General features: G+C 47.3%; 1 protein-coding gene across 1 annotated transcript in view; it reads right to left on the minus strand.

Annotated features, from left to right (window-relative positions):
• Positions 1–423: 423 nt before the first annotated feature.
• AGXT (alanine--glyoxylate aminotransferase) overlaps positions 424–24,880 on the minus strand; it is a 33,723-nt gene continuing 9,266 nt past the window's right edge. Inside the window, exons 5-11 of the mRNA XM_048865019.2 lie at positions 19,934–20,004; positions 9,114–9,198; positions 8,001–8,096; positions 7,269–7,338; positions 6,186–6,281; positions 5,612–5,740; positions 424–1,732 (exon numbers count right to left, since the gene is read on the minus strand). Coding sequence (XP_048720976.1) covers positions 1,625–1,732; positions 5,612–5,740; positions 6,186–6,281; positions 7,269–7,338; positions 8,001–8,096; positions 9,114–9,198; positions 19,934–20,004 — 655 coding nt within the window. The 3' untranslated portion in view covers positions 424–1,624. The remainder of the gene's footprint in view (positions 1,733–5,611; positions 5,741–6,185; positions 6,282–7,268; positions 7,339–8,000; positions 8,097–9,113; positions 9,199–19,933; positions 20,005–24,880) is intronic.

The raw sequence follows: 24,880 nt of genomic DNA on the forward strand, positions 1-24,880 counted from the left end.
CCACATTTGCCTTTACTGCCTTGATCACAGCAGCTGTTCTGGGAACCCAATATCCATTGGCTTCACAGTGCACAAATGGGAAAAAGAGCAATTGGGACAGAGCTGAAATAAGCTGGTGGTGGAGGCTGGGTGTTGACACCTGAGTGTCACCAGAACAGGAGAGGGGATGGGGCTACCCATGGCGCATAGACCCTTTTCAGTCCTCTGCCTTTGAATTGCTAGATGAATGGACACAAGATACAGTTCTCTGTATATGACACACTCAAGTACACTACTACCACATGGCTGCATAGCTGAGCTCCAGTCAGTGTAGGGTAAGCCATGCTCTGTGGAATTACTCTTAGTATTGCCGATCACTTGTACTGTGTGGTCTGCTAGAGGAAGAATGGTGTTCTGTAGCAAATTAGAGTCACACACAATCTGTGCTGTGCCATATGTCACTGTTTATTAATCCAGTATGATCTATTCCGGGGTCATGCCCTGTGCATCAGTGAATTTACACATGTATATAGCATACATTTTTTGCATGGGTGTGCCAGTAGAGCTTGGCTGTTGAAGGGAGCTTCCAAGTCCCTGATTGGTTGTAATATCTGCTTTGATGATGTAGTTTCCTGTTTGTGGTACTACTGTAAGCAGGATCATGAGCCCCTCCAGGCTGCTGTGCTCATGCTGAAAGGACCAACATGGCAGAGGGCAAGAAGGAGGAGGAATAGGAAACCTTGATCCCAGGAATCCAGGGGCCTGCAAGTCAGTGTGCAGCAGGGAGCATGAAGCTGTTGTGCTGGAGGGCAGGTGTGAACAGAGCGGGCATGGATGCACCAGTCCAGCCCTTGGCACTCAGCACATGCCTGCATGCCTGCTGTCTTAAAAGAGGGCAGGGTGTGAAAGGGGGAGAGCATAGGAAGAGAATGGGCCTGGCTGAGGAGACCAGGACTTAACTTTAGCTCGGTGCTTGCCTCTCTGGCCTTGCTGTCGCTGCTAGGCAGGAGCACCAGGGTGCCCAGCAGCACTCTCACTGATGCAGGTTCAGGTTCCACTGTACTCTCAAGTCCTTCCCATCCCTTTTTCTTCATCCTTCACCTGAATGCTGCCAGATAAAGTCCTGAGAGGGGGTGTAGGTTGATTCTGTAGCATGCTGCCTCTCTCAAACTCCTGATTTGGGTAAGATGGCAGCCCAAGCAGATCTGGAGTTCTGCAGCTGGCAACAAGTTGGAACGCTTTATCCCTCTCCTCATACATCTCATCTGCCCTTACCCCCTCTCCCCCCCACCCAGTCACCTCCCCGCTCTTGCACTGTCAGTTCCACACTACCCTGATCACATCTTGGTCATTCATCAATAAAGCGAAAACTCTGAATATCTATGTGCAGATCCACCTGACACTGCTAATAATCAATTCTCAATGGAGCATGGCTCCCTGGGTATGGCATGGTTCATTTTTCCCCCGTAGGGTGCTGCAGCTGGTCTGGCGCTCACCAATATTTCATCGGGTACAACAGACATGAGGGAAATGAGAGCAGTGGTCCCACTTCAGCCTCCTGCTTGAGTTTGGGAGAAGACAGTGGCATGAGCAAGGCCTGAAATGATCTCTTTGTACTTGTGTCTGCAGCTGCACTAGGAGCAGCTCACAGCTTGTTCTTGTGGCAGTGCTGGAGGGCATCTTTCAGGGCATGCAGGACTTGGTCCGCATTGAATTTGGTGGAGTTATAGCCCATGAGTCCTATTCGAAGAACCTGAAATTGAGAGAAAAGGAAACTCAATAGAGAGTAGTAAATATTAATGAGATCAAATTGGTTTTCCAGGATCAGCCCAGTGACATGTCGGATTGCATGACTGCAGGAGATGCAAGGCTCACGGGGGAGGTGAGAACCATACCAGTGACTTCCTACACACATACCATATAATAGGCCAGATTCTCCAGTGCCCTGCACCATGTACTGTCACTTATGCCTGGGCAAAGTGAATGCAAAGGAGGTGTAAAAAGGTAGCAGATCAGAATGGTGTCAAGCTCCCGGCACAGCCATACTGCAGTAGTGTACGCTGTAGAAGGTGCACGACAGTGGGGGAATCAGACCACATAGATGTAATTGTTTTTGTTATCATTAATTGAAGCAAATACAAGTAAAATGAAAACACAAGAAATCTTCAGCTTCTTTGGTGGCACCTGCTTTAGTTCTGCTGGCCAGTATGCCAAAGGTAAAATATACTAGGGAGCAAATTTGTGGCTGAGTTGCAACTAGGGTGACCACCTACAGTTAGAGATAATAAATTACATGATATGAAACACTAAAACAAAGCTTATTTGTAAGGGGCCACCCCTCCCAATGCTTTATTCATCCCTTTGTATCATGTTATACTATTCCTTATGACTACTGGAGAAAAAAGAAAAGGAGTACTTGTGGCACCTTAGAGACTAACCAATTTATTTGAGCATAAGCTTTCGTGAGCTACAGCTCACTTCATCGGATGCATCACGAAAGCTTATGCTCAAATAAATTGGTTAGTCTCTAAGGTGCCACAAGTACTCCTTTTCTTTTTGCAAATACAGATTAACATGGCTGTTACTGGAGAAAAGTACCTCATATATTGACATGGGTTGATCCAATTCCAATTGAAAGCAATGGGAGTCTTTCTATTGACTTCAGTAGGAGTTGGATCGTGCCTCCAATAAGGAATAGCTCTTAAAATAAGGAATCAGTGGTCAACCTAGGTTCTCCTAGCCAAGGCCCTGCAAGAATAGCTTTGCTTTTAAACTCATCCCTGTAAGTCTGTAAGCTTCTCACAAGTGTTATGCCCAACCCAGAACAAGGTATACTCTCTACTGAGTCTTGGAAAAAGTGCTCAAAGTACTAGACCTAAAGCCAGCATAAATATCATGCTGTTATTGAAACTTCCCTCTCCTCTAATAAATGATTGCATTTGAACTTTTTCATTTTCCCTAGTCTCTTCCAGTTTAGGGTAATGATTGGTTAGTAACAAGCCTATGGAAAAAGACTCTTCAATGCAGCTCTGTCTTAGGTATCCTCTTTTAATTTGCATTCATTAACACAAACAAGGAAAATATGGAAAGAACAAAGGCTAGCTTTTCCTCTCCTCTGAAATTTGCTTATGCAAATTTGTCTACAAGCAATTCCATTCTCTCTTGGAAAGACCTACAAATGCTGCACCTTCTACCACACAAATAGTGTTGTGTGTTGCGGGGGGGAGGAGGTTGTTTGTTATTGCATCCCCTAATTAAACAGACTTCTTTGTTAGAATTCCCTCACAGAACGACTGGCCCCTTTAAAAGGAAATGGGTCCAAGTTCACCTGTGTCTAGTTAGTTGCCTGATAGAGGGCACCTGACCTCTATAGAGACCCAGGCATCAGTTGAGAAAGGGGAGTAGGAAGCAGCAGCAGGAAGGTAGAGAAGAGCAACTTGGCCAGCCCTGGGGACCATGAGGGAAACGGAGGCAGGACTCATCTGTATCGCTGTGGTTGGCTACAGAAGGGTGGTAAACCCTGCTACAGGTTCCCAATAGTCACTGCTTATTTCGCAAGTGGCTGTAAGAACACAGCATGCCAGGCCTTATCTTGAGAGCTTTTTCTCCAAGTTTGCTTGTGGCTGGATCTCAATGCATGAAGCCCTGAGGCAGTGGTTTGTATCAGTCTTGGGCTGCATTCCGTAGGGAAGGCTCCTCCCCAGCACTACACATAAGTCTATCTAGACGCCTCGAGAGATCTGCAACCTTGGCACCAGGCAGGCAAGTCACCATACGGTTCTCCCGGTCATCACAAACCCAGCTCTCTATGTTTCTAATGATCGAATCTCCCATTACTAACACCTGCCTTTTCCTAATGACTAGAGTTCCCTCCCCTGGAGAGGTAACCTCAGTGCGAGAGGATACCCCAACATCATCTGGAAGGAGGGTCCCAACTATGGGAAGGAGTACTTGTGGCACCTTAGAGACTAACCAATTTATTTGAGCATAAGCTTTCGTGAGCTACAGCTCACTTCATCGGATGCATCATGTAGCTCATGAAAGCTTATGCTCAAATAAATTGGTTAGTCTCTAAGGTGCCACAAGTACTCCTTTTCTTTTTGTGAATACAGACTAACACGGCTGCTACTCTGAAACCTGTAACTATGGGAAGGTTTCCCTCTGTTCCCGTTGACTGCTCTCCTTCTCTGGGCTTTTCATCCTCCTTAACAGTGCAGGGGCTGTCTGACCGGAGGTGGGACTAATCTACAGTGTCCCAGAAAGCCTCATCAGCATACCTCTCTGCCTCCCTTAGCTCCTCCAGTTTATAGATTCATAGATTCATAGATATTTAGGCCAGAAGGGACCATTATGATCATCTAGTCTGACCTCCTGCACAATGCAGGCCACAGAATTTCACCCACCACTCCTAAAAAAGACCTCACATCTATATCTGTGCTATTGAAGTCCCCAAATTGTAGTTTGAAGACCTCAAGGAGCAGAGAATCCTCCAGCAAGTGACCCGTGCCCCATGCTACAGAGGAAGGCGAAAAACCTCCAGGGCCTTCCAATCTGCCCTGGAGGAAAATTCCTTCCCGACCCCAAATATGGCGATCAGCTAAACCCTGAGCATATGGGCAAGATTCATCAGCCAGATACTACAGAAAATTCCTTCCCGGGTAACTTGGATCTTACCCCATCTAAAAACCCATCACAGGCCATTGGGCCTATTTACCATGAATATTTAATTACCAAAACCATGTTATCCCATCATACCATCTCCTCCATAAACTTATCGAGTTTAATCTTAAAGCAAGATAGATCTTTTGTCCCCACTACTTCCCTCGGAAGGCTATTCCAAAACTTCACTCCTCTGATGGTTAGAAACCTTCGTCTAATTTCTAATCTAAATTTCCTAGTGGCCAGTTTATATCCACTAGGAAATTCCTAGTTCCGCCACTCTGGCCTCCAAAGCCCATACACTGTCTCTGAGGGCCAGGAGCTCCTTGCACCAAATGCACATATGCGCCACTCGCCCACAGGGCAGGTAATCATACATGCTACACTTAGTCCCCATTCTCCTGCTGGGCTTCTGCCTGCATTTTCTCCTACAGCTACCAAGGTTAATGACAGGGTTTTTATTTAAATCAAGAAGTTCTGATTATAGGTTAGTTTTGATTATAGATTATAGTTTAGTTTAAAGGTTTTAAAGAATGGCAAGTGTACTTTGTCCCCTTTCCAAACTTCCTCTCGAAACTCCCTGTTAGCAGTCCTTGGTCGCTTGCTCACTGCTTTATAAAGCCCTGGCCTTCTTGATACCCCTGCCCCCGACTAAGGCTCAGCCAATGAACAGAGGCTTCGAGATTTCAAACCTTGTTTAGAAGCTCACAGCTTCCAACTGCTGGCCCCATAGCACATGGTCCTTCAAACAAACAAACAGACAGACAGACAGACAAACACAAGTTCAGCACACAGCAAGTAACCCCCAAACACACACTACAGACAGCCACTTACCCCAAGGGTCCAGTATTTGCTCCTCCTTCACCTGGAGAACTCCCTCTCAAAACTCCCTGTTAGCGGTTCCTGTTCGCAAAGTACCTGACTAGCCACAGAGACTTGCAGAGTTCAACCCTGGTTGGCAGCTTGGACCTACCTTCCCCGCCGATGGTCCCAGGCCCCCTGAGATCTCTATTGCATGTTTATTCATAATAAACGTTGTGACCTCCTTCCAGTCATATCCCTCAGGTAGGACAAAGGTGGTGATTGTAGGGAGCCGCACCTCCTGAAAAACAGAGACATGGTGTCAGATCCACGCAGGAGGTCTCCTCTGGGCGTGTGCAAACAGTCCTCTTCCCGCTCCTCCCTATTCCTTCTGCACCTTGCTGCAAACCTTGCAGTCTGGAACAAAGATTCCTTTCTATGGGGAAGATCCTGCTTTTCCATCCTTGGTTGGCTGGGAATCTCCCAGCGTGTGAAACCTCCTGAGAAATTCAGAGCTGGGCGAGATCCCCAACTGTTAGCAATCAGCATAACTCTGCCAAAGTCAGTGGAGCTACACTGATTTACATGAGCCAAGAATCTGGCCTCATCTGTCCCAAACTATCCCCTTAACTCTCTCTTTCTCTCTAGCCCAGCCGGATGACACTTCGTCCACAGTGTCACTCTACCAACACCAGTGAGATCCAGCAGGTCTATACAGTGTCCAGTAATATCAGCCCAAGTCCTACCTGTTCCTTCACAAAGAGTTGGAGACCCAGCTGTTGCAGCCCTGCACACAGGTAGAGACTGTTCTCCTTGTGAAGCTTCCAGGAGTTCTCCAGCCCCTGGGCCAACGGGGAGAAGAGCAGAGCCATTAGCTAGGAGAAAAGGAGTACTTGTGGCACCTTAGAGACTAACCAATTTATTTGAGCATGAGCTTTCGTGAGCTACAGCTCACTTCATCAGATGTTTACCGTGAGCTGTAGCTCACGAAAGCTCATGCTCAAATAAATTGGTTAGTCTCTAAGGTGCCACAAGTACTCCTTTTCTTTTTGCGAATACAGACTAACACGGCTGTTCCTCTGAAACCTGTCATTAGCTAGGAGGTTACTGTCCTAGGGCCAGGCATGTAACAGGCAGACACAAATCCTGGGTCAGATAGGTTGATTTCACGTTTCATCTTGATGGGGAGAAGAAGGCTCAGGTGATCCTTTATGGGACCGCTCACCTCCCAAGCACCAGTTCCCATCTAGTCCAGGTCTGGAACGACCACAATTTGTTACCCCTTGATGGCTGCTCGATGGCCACACAAACCGAGCCCAGTCCTCGGCAGTGTCTCCACCACAAAAAGCAGCTCCCCCAAGATTGGCCTCCTGCCTGGCAGGCTCAGCAAGAGGCCAGGACTGAATGGCAGTGGAGACTGGACTGGACTATTGCCCCTCCAGGAGATCCCTCCTGGTCAGGGTCTAGGCAAACGCTTTGATGTTTGCGTGGCAGCTGCCCATACAGTGGTTAAATAAAAGACTTCAATCTCCAGGGCTGTCCAACTGGTTTCTTCCATAAGCACCAAGCACAGATTTTTAAAGGCATTTAGGTGCCTACAGAGGCAGACAGGCATCTAGCTCCATTTGAAAATCCCACCTGGCCTCTGTTTGATCTTTAAGCACCTAAATACTTTAAAAAATAGCAGTGTTGTCTTCAACTACATTTCTAAATAGCAATCCCAGCAACCAGCTCGGTGATGATAGTCCCAGTCTTGTTTTCCCACTAATGTTCCTTCTCTTTGCCTTTCTCCACCCTGCCTGGCCCGAGTGCCTCCTGCCGTTGCTCACCTGTTCTGCAAGGATTGCCAAGCCCTCCCTCAGGCTGAAGAAGCTATTGATCGGTGCAGTATGATGGTATCTGTAATATACATGCGACATGCTGGAGAAGGGCTCATGACCACAATGACTAAATACATTATTGGATCAAATCAATACATTACAATCAATACTGAACCCTAGACAAATCCTGGAGGCTAAGCCACCAAAACCATACTTCAGCCTGACCTCCTCTTTCTATCCCACCATAGCAGGGGAAAAGGAAATGAATGAGGTTACTACACTGACATCAGAGATTGGAACTTCATGAAGACTAAGCAGGAGCACTGGATCTGCTGACGCCAAGGATGTGGATAGCAGGATGCTGTAAGTTGGTGCTATGTGAGAAGTACTGTATTCTCTGATTCACCTCTCCTCTTCTAGTGAGGTGAGAGGGGTGGGGCATTAATTAGTTTTGGGGGAAGAATGAGGATTAGCTCAGGGTTAGGGTGAGGGTGGACACAAGGGGCTTCGGGTCAGATTGAAGTTTAGATGAGAAGTAGGTATGTTGTGAGGTCTGAATGGATGTCAAGTATGGGGCTGGGGTGAGTGCTGGGTTCAGATGTGATTTGGGTGGGATTTCAATCTGGACTGAAGTGGAAATGCTTTGTGATTTGGATGAAAGTCCATCTGGACTCAGGTCGTGGTGTGTTAAATCTCTGGTCAGAGAGCTGCTTCCTGGACACCCCAAAGCTCGCCCCTCACATTCTTGGCTTGTCGTCACAGCCCCAGTAATTGGCCAGCCAGCCCATGTCCAGGAAGAAGGAAGGTGGCTTCGTCCTCCTGCTGAAAATCTTCTTCCTGACAACATGGATATGACAAAGCTGAGTAAACAATCCTAGGAGCTCTGCCCTCCAGCCAGAACCTTTACTTAGTTTTCCTACTACATGCACCACACAGACACACTCCTGGCCCCTCTGTGCCTCATTTTCCCCACCTGTAAAATGGGGATAACGATACTGCCCTCCTGTAAGGCACTTTGAGATCAGGCAAGGGAAGCACTAGATACGAGATAGGTGTGGTTATTGTTAACTAGTTGAGCTTACTCCCACTGACTAGGGAAGGGAGGGGTTGCTTGGGTGGCACTCAGACGTGACACTGACAGAGGAACTGCTGGGACCGAAATCGATACAACAGATTAGATAATGGTGAGGTGGAAAGGAATCCCGCTGAGTGCCCCATGGGGGAGAAGGCAGCCACTGCACCAGTCAGAACCAACCCAATGAGATAGTGACAGTGCCTGGCTTCCTGCAGCTTGAACTGGCTGTGGGTGCAGAGGGCTCCTGTGTGCTGGGGAGGCTCTGAGAGGCCGGGGCTTCAGGGGTAATGCCTGCACCTCAGGCTTAACTGGAAGTTGTCAGGCCTGGTCAGCGGTTGCTTTTACTCCCCTCTGCATATGATGTAGGGCCCAAGCTTGCCACCCTTCCTCCCACAGCGCAGCGCGGGCTCATGGGAGGGGTCCCCTAGATTCCAGTGGCACTGCCCTCAGGAGTGATAGCCCTGCTGCTTGAGGGCTGAGCGATCACCCAGCTGTACACCTAGGAATCAATGGTCTCAGTCACTGGGAGCGGGGATATTTCTGGGTGCTTGAACACCTTGGGCTGGACTTGCCCATGTGTAACAGAGGGTTGCATGTGGGCCACCTTTTCCCTCTTTCAGGGACATTGTTCAACCTGTGTAGGTGCTTCTACACATCTGTGGACCTTAGTCACCTGCTGCTTAGCCTGCCCTAGTGTTGTGTACATGAGCACCTCTACCTGGCCCTGTGCTTTCACCAATGTGTTTCACAATCCACAGGGATGGCAGTGTTGTCCTCACCTGGCTCGCTCACTGAAGGAGATAGGGGCACTGCCAGGGGGAGCATTCAAGACTTTTTGAGATCCCGAGTACAAGATGTCAATACCTGTGTTAAATGGAAAAATAGTGTGTTAGAAACCCAGCCATTTAAGATTGATTGTGGAGGAAAGGCAGCAACACCATCCTTTCAGTCCTGACTAGCAACTAGCTTTCAGTTAGGAGTCCAGTTCTGCACCCAGGGCCAGATTAACTCTCCTGTGGGCCCAGGGCTATTAGATTTTGGGGGGCGCTGTATACGAGTCTTTTTCCTAGTTTAAAACAAAAGGATCACAATTATGGCATCGAAGCTATTAATGCTGTACTAAACTTGCCTTTTAATTAACATAAAGCCATTCTGTGGTTACATTTCAGTCTTAAAACATGTAGAATATAGTTAAGTTAATTCAAAATAGCCTACTTCTTACCTTAGAACAGCTGTTATATTTCTTTCTGGTCTTCAGAGCTGAGAAATCCTTGATGATGTCACTGAAATCTAGTTGACAAAGCAAGTCATACTCTATTGACATTAGAGTCAAATTATTCAGTTTCATCAGCTTGTTTTTTATTAGCGCCAGTTTTGAAAACGATCATTCTCCTCCAGTGTTAATTACTGGCAGTGTCAAAAAAATCCATAAGGCAATGTCTACATTGAGAAACACAGACTGCAGACGAAAAGTAGTGTCTTTACTGTTTTGTTTTTCTCGTGTTTTGTGAACTCCCTAAATTGAACCACTTCATCTGCAAAATCCTCTTGTAAGTTGTACTATATTTGTTTTGTAGTTTAACAGCTGAATCATGTTCTGATGCAGAAAGTAGATGAAGATTGTTCATAAATCCGAAGTAGCCGCATATCTCTTTGTATGCCTCATACCTGCAATGCAGCTCTGCAACAGGTTTATCAATAACAATGTTGAAAACCTCCACACCAAATTTCTCTAGGCCTGACAACTTACTGTCTGGCTCCCCAGACTCGTCCTGTTGTTTTTTACGCTTCAGTTCACAGTGCTTTTCTGATTTATACTGTTGAGAAACTCGAGGTGTCATTTGTTTAGTGGTAGTTTCAAAGCTGTCAAACTGAACTCATAGACCAGCCACAAAATCCTTTAAAGAGCCCACCAACTTTACAGCATTAGGCAAGTCAAGGTCAACAACCTGAAGTGCAGTGCTTGTTGCTTGAAATCTCTGTGGAACTGTGTTCCAGAGGTTGCAAAGAAAAACAATTTCCAGCTTGTCCATTTTCATGACCAGTGATCGAGCATCATTGCACATATTTGGGTTCTGATTTGGATCATCAACTAGTTTTTGGAGAGATTCCTGAATATTTTCATAATTCAGTCGTAGTGCTTTTGTAGCCTGGGAATGTGTGGACCACCTTATATCTGAAAGAGCTTTCAGCATCTCGATTTGCTTATTGTCATTTGGCTCTAATCCTGCCGTAACAATTTGCCAGCGAATGGTTGATTTTGAGCAGAAATTAAAAAGTGACTGGACAAAGGAAAAAAACATGTTTGCCTCCAAGCAGCTGTTTACGCTCCTAACCCAACTAAAATGAGAGTGTGAGCTGCACAAGGTACCCATTCTACTAAAGGGTTTATCTCCCAAATTCGTGATTGCAGACCTCTGTATGCCCCTGACATGCTACTAGCATTGTCATAACACTGACCTCTGCAATTTGCTATGTCAATGTCCATCTTCTGCAAAACTGTCAAAACTGAATTACAAAGTGATTCTCCAGTATGACTTGTTATTGCGAGAAATTAAAGAAAACACTCTTGAATCTGCCCCTCTTGCGACACACTGCAGACAATGAACGTACGTTGATTTACATGAGATATGTCAGGAGTGGAATCTACAATAATTGAAAAGTTCTTTGCAATCTGCAACTGACTGTTTATTTCTAAAAGCACCCTTTGTCCCATTAAAATTACAAATTCCTCACAAATCGCTGAAGAAAGGTATGAAGACCTTCCTTTATCAGCATTCCCATATTTTTTTATATGTTCATTTAGAAAAGGATCAAACTGACTCAATAATTCCAAGGTGCCCAAGTAATTCCCATTATTGGGGGATCCAACAATTTCATTGTCTCCTTTGAAAGAAAGCCCACACTCCGCCAGAAACTTAACAACTGCAACAACCCATCTGAGAACCTCTTTCCAATAAGCATGGTCAGTTTGAAACTGTTTTTCCAGTTCTGAGTCAATTTGCCCTTTGGCTTGTGTCCAAGAAATCCTGGTAAGCATTGTATTTCTGTGACAAATGTTGTTCTCGTGCTAAACAACACAAACTGCATCATGTTTCCAGTCATTAAAGCCACAACCACTAAATGCCCTTGTATGAGAGGATAAATCTTCAATCGACACATAAAACAAAAAACAGACCCTGTTGATGGAGAATAAAGAAGTCACTCATGAGGTACAGATTCCCCATTTTGAAGAGTACGTGTGAAGAGGGTTTTTGATAAACACCATTTCTAATGTTTGTATTGTTTTTCAGATGCTGTAAAATCACAATTTTTGTTTTGACATAGTGTTGGCCCTTTTGTGATCCAATAAGATCACACTGTTTCATTTATTGGGCCCCAGCGTGCTGCATCAGTGCTGTATGGACAAAGTTAGCTGCGTTTTTACCTTCATCACATGCAGCTATTTCACTCTCATCCAAAACTGGCTGACTGACTGTGTCTGCTGTGGCTGCTGTCGTTCGCTTGTGAGGATTTGTGATGCTCGTTGACTTATTTTCCAAATCACTAATATCTGGTGCATTTGTTGGTGGTTTACTGAAATAGCCTGTCAATTTTGGTATTTTGTTTAACAACTGTTCCTCATGAATCGTTTTTAACTTCTGCGCTTTCCTCTTTTGAGCTCTGCTATCATATTTTCTAGGTGTACCATTATCCGACATTTTTATAAAGCCCCTGCACAGGCACACAGATCCAAGCGATAAGAAATGGCACATGATTTGATTTTATCGCATGATAATTATGATCAGGAAGTTGTTTTAATAAGATATATTGGTAAAATAGATTTGTTCTATCCCAAACCATAGATCATACATTTATATAGATATATATATATTTTCATGTATATAATTATGGATTTATTTTTGTGGGGCCCCCTTTAGCCCAAGGCCCTGGGTTGCAGCCCCCTAAACCCTCTGAGTTAATCCGGCCCTGTCTGCACCCTATCATTTCCTCAAAAATGCCTCATGTCTCATTACATATGGGCCAGCAGCTCCAACACACACCCTCTTGAACTTCAACCACTGACTGCAATACACCAGGACATCTCATCTCACACTGCACATACATTACCTTAGAACGACCATTCCATTGCCAGCCAGCCAAGCCAATCTGCATAATGCACAATTCACTATTCTCAACTCATTATCCATTACCCTAAGGATAGAGTGGTTTTAATATCCCATTAGTGCCTCTTAGTCACCCTGTGATCTGGTTCAAACTACTCCTGAAAGTGAATAGAAACTGCACCAGCAGTTAGTATCCCTAGTGAGCCATAGTGACATGACAAACTAATCATAGGTCCATTGAGGAGAGGGCTATGGGTCAGAGTTAAGGCTCTTTGTGAACACAAACTATAAGGATTTACAGTCCTGACTACATTTTCTCCAGTTTTGGGAGGAATTTCTCTCACAATGGAGAGAGGTAAATCATGGGGTTCCCCAAAGGTCTGTACTGAGACCAGGGCTGTTCAACATATTCATAAATTATTTGGAAAAAGGGGTAAACAGTGAGGTGGCAACATTTGCAGATGACACAAAATTATTCAATATAGTTAAGTCCAAAGCTGACTGTGAACAGTTACAAAGGGATTTCACAAAACTGGGTGACTGGGTAAATGAAATTCAATGTTGATAAATATAAAGTAATGCACATTAGAAAACATAATCCCAACATACATACTCCAGAAAAAGATCTTAGAGTCATCGTGGATAGTTCTCTAAAAACAACTGCTCAATGTGAAGCAGCAATCAAAAAAGCTAACCGAATGTTAGGAACCATTAGGCAAGAGAGAGACAATAAGACAGAAAATACCATAATGCCCCTATATTAATCTACAGTACACCCTGTCACGGTTCCTCCCCCACTCTGAACTCTAGGCTACATATGTGGGGACCTGCATGAAAAACCTCCTCAGCTTATCTTTACCAGCTTAGGTCAAAACTTCCCCAAGGTACAAAATATTCCACCCTTTGTCCTTGGATTGGCCGCTACCACCACCAAACTAATACTGGTTACTGGGGAAGAGCTGTTTGGACGCGTCTTTCCCCCCAAAATACTTCCCAAAACCTTGCACCCCACTTCCTGGACAAGGTTTGGTAAAAAGCCTCACCAATTTGCCTAGGTGACTACAGACCCAGACCCTTGGATCTTAAGAACAATGAACAATCCTCCCAACACTTGCACCCCCCCTTTCCTGGGAAATGCTGGATAAAAAGCCTCACCAATTTGCATAGGTGACCACAGACCCAAACCCTTGGATCTGAGAACAATGAAAAAGCATTCAGTTTTCTTACAAGAAGACTTTTAATAAAAATAGAAGTAAATAGAAATAAAGAAATCCCCCCTGTAAAATCAGGATGGTAGATACCTTACAGGGTAATTAGATTCAAAAACATAGAGAACCCCTCTAGGCAAAACCTTAAGTTACAAAAAAGATACACAGACAGAAATAGTTATTCTATTCAGCACAGTTCTTTTCTCAGCCATTTAAAGAAATCATAATCTAACACGTACCTAGCTAGATTACTTACTAAAAGTTCTAAGACTCCATTCCTGGTCTATCCCCGGCCAAGACAGAATATAGACAGACCCACAGACCCTTTGTTTCTCTCCCTCCTCCCAGCTTCTGAAAGTATCTTGTCTCCTCATTGGTCATTTTGGTCAGGTGCCAGCGAGGTTACCTTTAGCTTCTTAACCCTTTACAGGTGAGAGGAGCTTTCCCCTGGCCAGGAGGGATTTCAAAGGGGTTTACTCTTCCCTTTATATTTATGACACACCCACATCTTGAATACCGAGTGCAGAGTTGGTCTCCCCATTGCTACAAAGATATATTAGAATTGGAAAAGGTGCAGAGATGGGCAACAAAATGACTAGGGATATGGAACAGCTTCCATATGAGGAGAGATTAAAAAGACAGGGACTGTTTAGTTTAGAAAAGAGACATCCGGGGGGGGGGGGGAGGGAGGGATCTGGTAGAGGTTTATAAAATCATAAATGATGTGGAAAAATGAATAGGGAAGTGTTATTTACCCATTGACATGACACAGGAACCAGGGGTAATCCAATAAAATTAATAGGCAGCAGATATAAAACAAACATAAGGAAGTACTTCTTCATACAGCACAAAGTCAACCTGTGGAACTCATTGTCAGGGGATGTTGTGAAGGCCAAAGTATAAGTGGATTTAAAAAAGAATTAGATAAAGTCATGCAGGAAAGGTCAATCTATGGCTACTAGCCGAGATGGTCAGGACACAACCCTATGCAATGGGTATCCCTAAGCCTCTGACTGCCAGAGGCTGTGACACGGCAAGAGGGGGTAGATCACTCGATAAATTGCTCTGTTCTGTTCATTCCCTTGGAAGCACCTGGCATTGGCCAATGTCAGAAGACAGGATACTGGGCTAGACGGACCACTTGTCCAACCCAGTATGGACACTATTATGTTCTTCTGAACAGGAAATGCAGTTACAGCCCCACCCTCTGGATCCCGAACCCTAGGCCGGAGAGCCCCACCCTCTGGAACCTGAACCCTAGGCTGGAGAGCCCTACCCTCTGAACCTGAACCCTAGGCCAGGGAGCCCTACCCTTTGGAAAGTTAACCCTAGCCTGTGCAGCCCGAAGTGGCGGTGAACAGCAGAGAGGCTAACAGAGGGAGTTTGCCTGGGATCTGTCTGAAAGGAGGTACGCTAAGGGCTACATTAAGGAGGCTATGTTGCTGAGTATCTGAGTGTCTGTTGTGGGGACAGTTTGACCGTGTGCTTGATTGGTTGTTTGTTTGAAAAGTGTGAATTGGGAGTGCTTTCTTCCAGGTGAGCTTTGAGTGGGCCTGACTGTTATAAAAAGCCAGTCAGCTGTGAGCCAGCTGAGTAGCAAACAGCAGAGAGGCTAACAGAGGGAGTTTGCCAGGGAGTTCACCCGGGGAGAGCCCACTGAGGCTTACATCTTGCCGGCTTCTCTGAGTAGTTACTACAACTCCTGAGGAAGCTCGTAGAAGGCAGGTAATATGGATGGGGAGCGTTCAGCTGTTGTGACCTGCACTGGATGTGCCATGTTTGTCTTTCTTCCACAGGACAGAAGCGACTTTGTCTGTACAAAGTGCAAGCTGGTCTCCATATTGGAAGAGAAGGTTCAAGTCTGGAAAAAGAAGTATCGACCCTGCTTTGCATAAGAGAAGCTGAAGATTTCCTGGACAGATGTCAGGATATGCTTCTACAGTCACAAAGTTCTTAAGATGCAGAGCAGGCTGCGCAGCGGGGACAGGAGGACGGTGAAGAAATTTGGTAGCATGTGACCTCCAGAAGAAGAAAGGGGAGCGTCCATGTACCAGCAGCACAGATACAGGTAAGCAACTGTTTTCATGTTCTCTCCACAGGTACTAATGCGGAGAGTGGACTAGATGATACATCTGAGGGAAGGGAACAGAAGGAGACTCCGCCGATTGAAAGGCATGAGATGCACTGTCCTAGGGATGGGGGTTCCATGACCACCGGTCCCAAGAGGAGGAGGCGGGCGGTGGTGGTCAGAGACTCTCTCCTCAGGGGGACTGAGTCATCTATCTGCCGCCCCGACCAGGAAAACCAAGAAGTCTGCTGCTTGCCAGGAGCTAGGATTCACGATGTGACAGAGAGACTACCGAGACTCATCAAGCCCTCGGATCGCTACCCCTTCCTACTTCTCCATGTGAGCACCAATGATACTGCCAAGAATGACCTTGAGCGGATCACTTCAGAATATGTGGCTCTGAGAAAAAGGATAAAGGAGTTTGAGGCGCAAGTGGTGTTTTCGTCCATCCTCCCCGTAGAAGAAAAAGGCCTGGGTAGAGACTGTCGAATCGTGGAAGTCAACGAATGGCTATGTAGGTGGTGTCGGAGAGAAGGCTTTGGATTTTTTGACCATGGGATGGTGTTGCAAGAAGGAGGAGTGCTAGGGAGAGACGGGCTCAACCTAACGAAGAGAGGGAAGAGCATCTTCGGAAGCAGGCTGGCTAACCTAGTGAGGAGGGCTTTAAACTAGGTTCACAGGAAGGAAGGAGACCAAAGCCCTGAGATAAGTGGGGACGTGGGATACCAGGAGGAAGCACGAGCAGGAGAACGCAAAAGGGGAGGGCTCCTGCCTCATACTAAGAAAGCAGGACAAACAGCCAGTTATCTCAAGTGCCTATACACAAATTCAAGAAGCCTGGGAAACAAGCAGGGAGAACTGGAAGTCCTGGCACAGTCAAGGAATTATGATGTGATTGGAATAACAGAGCCTTGGTGGAATAACTCACATGACTGGAGTACTGTGAGGGGTGGATATAAACTGTTCAGGAAGGACAGGCAGGGCAGAAAAGGTCGGGGAGTTGCACTGCATGTAAGAGAGCAATATGACTGCTCAGAGCTCCGGTATGAAACTGCAGAAAAACCTGAGTGTCTCTGGATTAAGTTTAGAAGCGTGCGCAACAAGGGTGATGCCATGGTGGGAGCCTGCTATAGACCACCGGATCAGGAGGATGAGGTGGACGAGGCTTTCTTCTGGCAACTAACAGAAGTTACTAGATCGTAGGCCCTGGTTCTCATGGGAGACTTCAATCACCCTGATATCTACAGCGGTGCACAGACAATCCAGGAAGATTTTGGAAAGTGTAGGGGACAATTTCCTGGTGCAAGTGCTGGAGGAACCAACTAGGGGCAGAGCTCTTCTTGAGCTGCTGCTCACAAACAGGGAAGAATTAGTAGGGGAAGCAAAAGTGGATGGGAACCTGGGAGGCAGTGACCATGAGATGGTCGACTTCAGGATCCTGACACAGGGAAGAAAGGAGAGCAGCAGAATACCGATCCTGGACTTCAGAAAAGCAGACTTTGACAACCTCAGGGAACTGATGGGCAGGATCCCCTGGGAGAATAACATGAGGGGGAAAGGAGTCCAGGAGAGCTGGCTTGTTTTTAAAGAATCCTTATTGAGGTTACAGGGACAAACCATTCTGATGTGTAGAAAGAATAGCAAATATGGCAGGCAACCAGCTTAGCTTAACAGTGAAATCCTTGCTGACCTTAAACACAAAGAAGAAGCTGACAAGAAGTGGAAGATTGGACAAATGACCAGGGAAGCGTATATAAATATTGCTCAGGCATGCAGGAGTGAAATCAGGAAGGCCAAGTCACACCTGGAGGTGCAGCTAGCAAGAGATGTTAAGAGTAACAAGAAGGGTTTCTTCAGGTATGTTAGCAACAAGAAGAAAGTCAAGGAAAGTGTGGGCCCCTTACTGAATGAGGGAGGCAACCTAGTGACAGAGGATGTGGAAAAAGCTAATGTACTCAATGCTTTTTTTGCCTCTGTCTTCACAACAAGGTCAGCTCGCAGACTGCTGCACTGGGCAGTACAGCATGGGGAGGAGGTGACCAGCCCTCTGTGAAGAAAGAAGTGATTTGGGACTATTTAGAAAAGCTGTACAAGCAAAAGTCAATGGGGCCGGATGCGGTGCATCCGAGAGTGCTAAAGGAGTTGGCGGATGTGATTGCAGAGCCATTGGCCATTATCTTTGAAAACTCATGGTGATCGGGTGAGGTCCTGGACAACTGGAAAAAGGCTAATGAAGTGCCCATCTTTAAAAAAGGGAAGGAGGAGGATCCTGGGAACTACAGGCCAGTCAGCCTCACCTCAGTCCCTGGAAAAATCATGGAGCAGGTCCTCAAAGAATCAATTCTGAAGCACTTAGAGGAGAGGAAAGTGATCAGGAACAGTCAGCATGGATTCACCAAGGCCTGACTAATCTAATTGCCTTCTATGACGAGATAACTGGCTCTGTGGATGAGGGGAAAGCAGTGGACATGTTGTTCCTTGACTTTAGCAAAGCTTTGACACGGTCTCCCACAGTATTCTAGCCAGTAAGTTAAAGAAGTATGGGCTGGATGAATGCACTATAAGTAGAAAATTGGCTATATTGTCGGGCTCAACGGGTAGTGATCAATGGCTCCATGTCTAGTTGGCAGCCGGTATCAAATGGAGTGCCCCAAGGGTTGGTCCTCGGTCCAGTTTTGTTCAATATCTTCCTTAATAATCTGGAGGATGGTATGGATTGCACCCTCAGCAAGTTTGCAGATGACACTAAACTGGGAGGAGAGGTAGATACGCTGGAGGGTAGGGATAGGATACAGAGGGACCTAGACAAATTAGAGGATTGGGCCAAAAGAAATCTGATGAGGTTCAACAAGGACAAGTGCAGAGTCCTGCACTTAGGACGGAAGAATCCCATGCACCGCTACAGACTAGGGACCCAATGGCTCGGTGGCAGTTCTGCGGAAAAGGACCTAGGGGTTACAGTGGATGAGAAGCTGGATATGAGTCAGCAGTGTGCCCTTGTTGCCAAGAAGGCCAATGGCATTTTGGGATGTATAAGTAGGGGCACTGCCAGCAGATCGAGGGACGTGATCATTCCCCTCTATTCGACACTGGTGAGGCCTCATCTGGAATACTGTGTCCAGTTTTGGGCCCCACACTACAAGAAGGATGTGGAAAAATTGGAGAGAGAGTCCAGCGGAGGGCAACAAAAATGATTAGGGGACTGGAACACATGACTTATGAGGAGAGGCTGAGGGAACTGGGATTGTTTAGTCTGCGGAAGAAAAGAATGAGGGGGGATTTGATAGCTGCTTTCAACTACCTGAAAGGGGGTTCCAAAGAGGATGGATCTAGACTGCTCTCAGTGGTAGTGGATGACAGAACGAGGAGTAATGGTCTCAAGTTGCAGTGGGGGAGGATTAGGTTGGATATTAGGAAAAACTTTCTCACTAGGAGGGTGGTGAAACACTGGAATACGTTACCTAGGGAGGTGGTGGAATCTCCTTCCTTTGAAGTTTTTAAGGTCAGGCTTGACAAAGCCCTGGCTGGGGTGATTTATTTGGGGATTGTGCCTGCTTTGAGCTGGGGGTTGGACTAGATGACCTCCTGGAGGTGCCTTCCAATCCTGATATTCTATGATTGTATGATTCTATGTATACCAACCCTATCCTGCAGAGTCTTACCCTTTGAAAGCCTACCCACAGCTCAAGGAGCCCCACACTTTGGTTCCCTAAGCGTAGTTTCGAGAGTCTTCTCCATTGTAACCTTAACCCCAGCCTGGGTAAGCCTACGCATGGAAACATAGCCCTAGTTTGGGACCCTTGTCCTCTGGAATCATTCCTCTAGCCCAGATAGCCTTACCATGTGGGACATTAATGTTACCCTGACATGTCCTGCCCTTGGACTCCCTAACCCTAGCATAGGCAGCACTACCCTCTGAAAGCTTAACCATAGCTTGGGGAACGCCTGCAGTGGAAGATCTCATCACTACCCTAAACCCAGTTTCTCCCAACAGAAATCACTCTAGAGAATATGGTTCAGGATGAACCCTCTGGTAATCCTCCCCCCACCACCATCTGGAATGGCCCAGGAGCTCTGGTTTTTAAGACAATCACAGTTACCGTTTCCCCAGCCTCCCCTGTAGAGAGGACCTTTCTATCCACACATACATTCTTTCTTGTTTATTTTATGGTGCTGGTGAATACTCTAGTTAAGAAGATGAGTTCTTTGCTCCTTACCCTGTTGGTCCATGAGGATGGGAGCTCCACCTAATGATGCCACAGAGTCCACCAGTAGTAAGCACTTATATCTAGCAAAGGGAAAGGAAGAGCAGACATTACTTAGCAAACATCAACCTGTTTGTGTTGCTGTCTGAAAGCTTCTCATTCATTCTGGTTCTTATCATTTCTCTGACCAGACAATAGTTTTCCAGAGTCCTGGATTTCCCAGGACCCTCCTGAAATGTGTTAAGCACCATTGCAACAGCTCTAGCAGAGTCACTAACCTGCCCATTACTTTGCCTATAGACAGTGGTGAAAGAGAAACATGCAATTTTGTCTTACCTGGGAATGCTATTATACCCCACTGTTCGATGAGTATTCAGCACCCCTCTGGGCACCTGATCCATAGAGGATCTGAGTCTGCAATAGCTGCCTAGGAGGGGCTTGGAACCCTAACCTGAGCCCCCTACCTTCTTGAACCCGAACCTTAGTCCAGTGGCTCTCAACCTTTCCAGACTATACCTTTCTGGAGTCTGATTTGTTTTGCATACCCCCAAGTTTCACCTCACTTAAAAACTACTTGCTTACAAAATCAGACACAAAAATACAAAAGTGTCACAGCACAGTAGTACTGAAACATTGCTACTGCCTCATTTTACCATTTAATTATCAACTAAATTAATTGAAATATAAATATTGTACTTACATTTCAGTGTATATGTAAGTGGACTGTTAGTCCCTTACTAAAACTCAGTGGAGTTTTTTTGGTTGGCTAGCTCCCAGTACTAAAAGTAAGGGGAAGGGTCAATGGGAAATCAGGACCCTGAGACTGACAGTCCCCAGGAGCAATGGGGAGAGGCCCATGCTCCAGATGAGCCTGATTGACAGGGCGGGCAGGCCAATGAGTGAGTCAGGAGGCATGGGTTGGGGGGGTCCCATCCTCTGTGTGAGCTGGAATTGCCTGGAACAGAGTGGGGCCAAGCTAAGGAGAGAGCAGGGGCCTGAGCTGAGCTGGGGAGTAGGGCTGTGCCAGCCAGAAAACCTGAGAATCATACAATCATAGAAGATTAGGGTTGGAAGAGACTTCAGGAGGTCATCTAGTCGAACCCCCTGCCAAAGCAGGACGAACACCAACTAAGTCATCCGAGCCAGGGCTTTGTCAAGCCAGGCCTTAAAAACCTCTAAGGATGGAGATTCCACCACCTCCCTAGGTAACCTATTCCAGTGCTTCACCCCACTCCTAGTGAAATAGTGTTTCCTAATATCCAACCTAAACCTCCCCCACTGCAACTTGAGACCATTGCTACATGTTCTGTCATCTGCCACCACTAAGAACACCCAAGCTCCATCCTCTTTGGAACCTCCCTTCAGGAAGTTGAAGGCTGCTAACCCCCCGCCCCCCACTCTTCTCTTCTGCAGACTAAACAAGCCCAGTTCCCTCAACCTCTCCTCAAAAGTCATGTGTCCCAGAACCCTGATCATTTTCATTGCCCTCCGCTGGACTCTCTCCAATTTGTCCACATCCTTTCTGTAGTGGGGGCCCCAAAACTGGACTCAGTACTCCAGATGTGGCCCCACCAGTGCCGAATAGAGGGGAACAATCACTTCCCTCGATCTGCTGGCAATGCTCCGACAATGCAGCCCAATATGCCATTAGCCTTCATGGCAACAAGGGCACACTGCTGACTCATATCCAGCTTCTCATCCACTGTAATCCCCAGGTCCTTTTCTGCAGAACTGCTGCTTAGCCAGTCGGTCTCCAGTCTGTAGCGGTGCATGGGATTCTTCCGTCCTAAGTGCAGGACTCTGCACTTGTCCTTGTTGAACCTCATCAGATTTCTTTTGGCTCAATCCTCCAATTTGCCTAGATCACTCTGGACCCTATGCCTACCCTCCAGCGTATCTACCTCTCCCCACAGCTTAGTGTCATCCATGAACTTGCTGAGGGTGCAATCTATCACATCATCCAGATCATTAATAAAGATGTGGGAGGAGGGATAGCTCAGTGGTTTGAGCATTGGCCTGCTAAACCCAGGGTTGTGAGTTCAATCCTTGAGGGGGCCATTTAGAGATCTGGGGCAAAAATTGGGGATTGGTCCTGCTTTGAGCAAGGGGTTGAACTTGATGACCTCCTGAGGTTCCTTTTAACCCTGATATTCTATAAAACAAAACCATCCCAAGGACTGACCCTTGGAGCACTCCGCTTGATACCAGCTGCCAAATAGATATCAAGCCATTGATCATTGCCCAATGAGCTAGCCAACTTTCTATCCACCTTATAGTCCATTCATCCAATCCATACTTTTTTAACTTACTGGCAAGAATACTGTGGGATACCATAATAAAAGCTTTGCTAAAGTCAAGATATATCACATCCACTGCTTTCCCCATATCCAGAGAACCAGTTATCTCATCATAGAAGGCCAGCAGATTGGTCAGGCATGACTTGCCCTTGGTGAATCCATGTTGACTGTTTCTGATCACCTTCCTCTCCTCCAAGAGCTTTAAAATGGTTTCCTTGAGGACTTTCTCAATGATCAGAAGCAGCAGCCCAGGGAGCAGGTCAGTGATGGGAGCAGAGCCACAGAAGCAGCCCAGAGAGCAGACCTGTGCTAGGTGGAGAAGTGTAGCAACCAGAGCCAGAGGGGCCAGAGAAGCAGCCCAGGGGGCAGGAGGCAGAGCAGCAGCAGTACTGAGGCAGAGTGAAGCTGGAGCTGGGGCTGGAGCAGTCTGGAGCCGGGTGCGGTGAGCAGCTGGGGAGAGCAAGGGGGACACTGGGCAGTAGGTCCAGTGCAGGGAGATGCCCCCCCTAGCCAAGAGGTCTTCCAGGTGGTACTGGGAGGGGGATCATAACCCTGACAGGGGGTGGGAGAGCTGATGCTGGTAAGAAGGGTTCTGCCACCTACAGCCTGAGGGTGTGTGCCCTGCGCTAGAGCAAGTGTCCGACCCTCAGCATCCCTGCAGCACATCCAGGGCCTGGGCAGGAGGCCTGGGACATGTGAGAAACAGACTGAACTGCCCTTACCCTCCAGAGATGGCTGGTTGTGGTGTCCCCATACCACAGAGCGGGGTGATGTATTTTCCTTTAACCTTTCCCATTTTTTCCTTTTTTTAAAAAAAATTTATTTCTGTTTAATAAATTGTGTTTGCTTGAACTATATGCAATGATCAGTGAGTCAGGGAAGTGTCCGGTGCGGAGAGAGCACCCTGGAGTGGGGACACCCTAGCCCCTGCCCTAAGTGACCACGACAAGCTTGGGGGTTGAGCTCCCCAAGAGTTCTGGGCCTAGCCTTGTTGGTGTTACAAGGACTTTGCCACACAGGAGGGAGGAAGGGGAGCCCTCAAGGTCAGGCAGGCCTCTTGGTAAAAGGAAGTGGGAGCGAGAACTCAGATCCTTTCAGCCCATTTCACCGGGGTATTGTATAAGCCGGGAAAGTTCCCCACAATAGCTGGACCATTCCCCCACTTACATATAGTATATAGAGTAGGGTTGCCAGGTGTCCAGTTTTCGACTGGAATGCTGACCAGGCCATTAAAAGTCTGGTCAGTGGTGCTGCGGGGCTAAGACCGGCTAGTCCCACCTGTCCTGGCACCGCGATGCACCCCGGAAGTGGCCAGCATGTCCAGCTCCTAGGTGGGAGGGCCATGGGGCTCCGTGCACTGCCCTGCCCTGAGCACCAGCTCCGCACTCCCATTGGCTGGGAACCACAGCCAACGGGAGCTGGGGTGGTGGTGCCTGCGGGCAAGAGCAGGGCGCAGAGCCCCTTGGCCCTGAGCCCCAAACCCCTACCCCAGCCCTGAGCCCCCCAAGCCTGCAGCCTCCTCCTGAACTCCAAACACCTCATCCCCGGCCCCACCCCAGAGCCCACACCCCCAGCCCAGCATCCGTACCCCCTGCTGCCCCCCCACCTCCTGCCTCAATCCACAGCCCCCTCCTGCACTCTGAATCCCTCGGCCCCAGCCCCCGTCTGGAGCCGCCTCCTGCACCCCAAACCCCTCAGCCCCAGCCCCATCATTTCTAGCCCCACCCTGGAGCCCGCACCCTCAGTTAGAGCCATCACCCCCTCCTGCACCCCAACCCCCTGCCCCAGCCCAGTGAAAGTGAATGAGGATGGGGGCGAGCGAGCCACCGAGGGAGGGGAAATGTAGTGAGCGGGGGAGAAGGGGGCAGGGCCTCAGTAAAGGGGCGGGGCAAGGGTATTCAGTTTTGTGTGATTAGAATGTTGGCAACCCTAATATAGAGCAGTATAAACAAGTCATTGTCTGTATGAAATTTTAGTTTGTACTGACTTCGCTACTGCTTTTTATGTAGCCTGTTATAAAACTAGGCAAACATCTAGGTGAGTTGATGTACCCCCTGGAAGACCTCTGAGTACCCCCAAGGGTCTGCATTCTGTTTGAGAATCACTGCCCTATCCTACATAGCCCTACTCTCTGGAACCCAAACCCTAGCCTGGAGAGCCCTACCCTCTGGAACCTGAACCCTAATCCAGGAAGCATTACTCTTTGCATCCCTAACTCTTGCTGAGGGAATCTTATCTGTTAGAACCCTAGCCCGTGGAGCCCTGCTCTCTTGAACCCTAACCTGAACCTAGGGCGGCCTATCCTTTGGAACATTAACCCTAGCCCGTGAAGCTTGAAGTGCTAGAACACCAACCCTATCCTACAGAGTCTTACCCTTTGAAAGCCTACCCACAGCTCAAGGAGCCCCACACTTTGGTTCCCTAAGCATAGTTTGGAAAGTCTTCTCCATTGTAACCTTAACCCAAGCCTGGGTAAGCCTACCCTTGGAAACATAGCCCTAGCTTGGGAGCCTTGTCCTCTGGAATTGTTCCTCTAGCCCAAACAGCTCTACCATGTGAGACATTAATGTTACCCCGACATATCCTACCCTTGGACACCCAGATTCAGCACCTAGCAATGACCTGGCTGATGGTTGTTGTGCTGTGCCTGATTGCAGAACCC

This window comes from Caretta caretta, chromosome 9 (genome assembly GCF_965140235.1).
Source record: "Caretta caretta isolate rCarCar2 chromosome 9, rCarCar1.hap1, whole genome shotgun sequence".
NCBI lineage: Eukaryota > Metazoa > Chordata > Testudines > Cheloniidae > Caretta > Caretta caretta.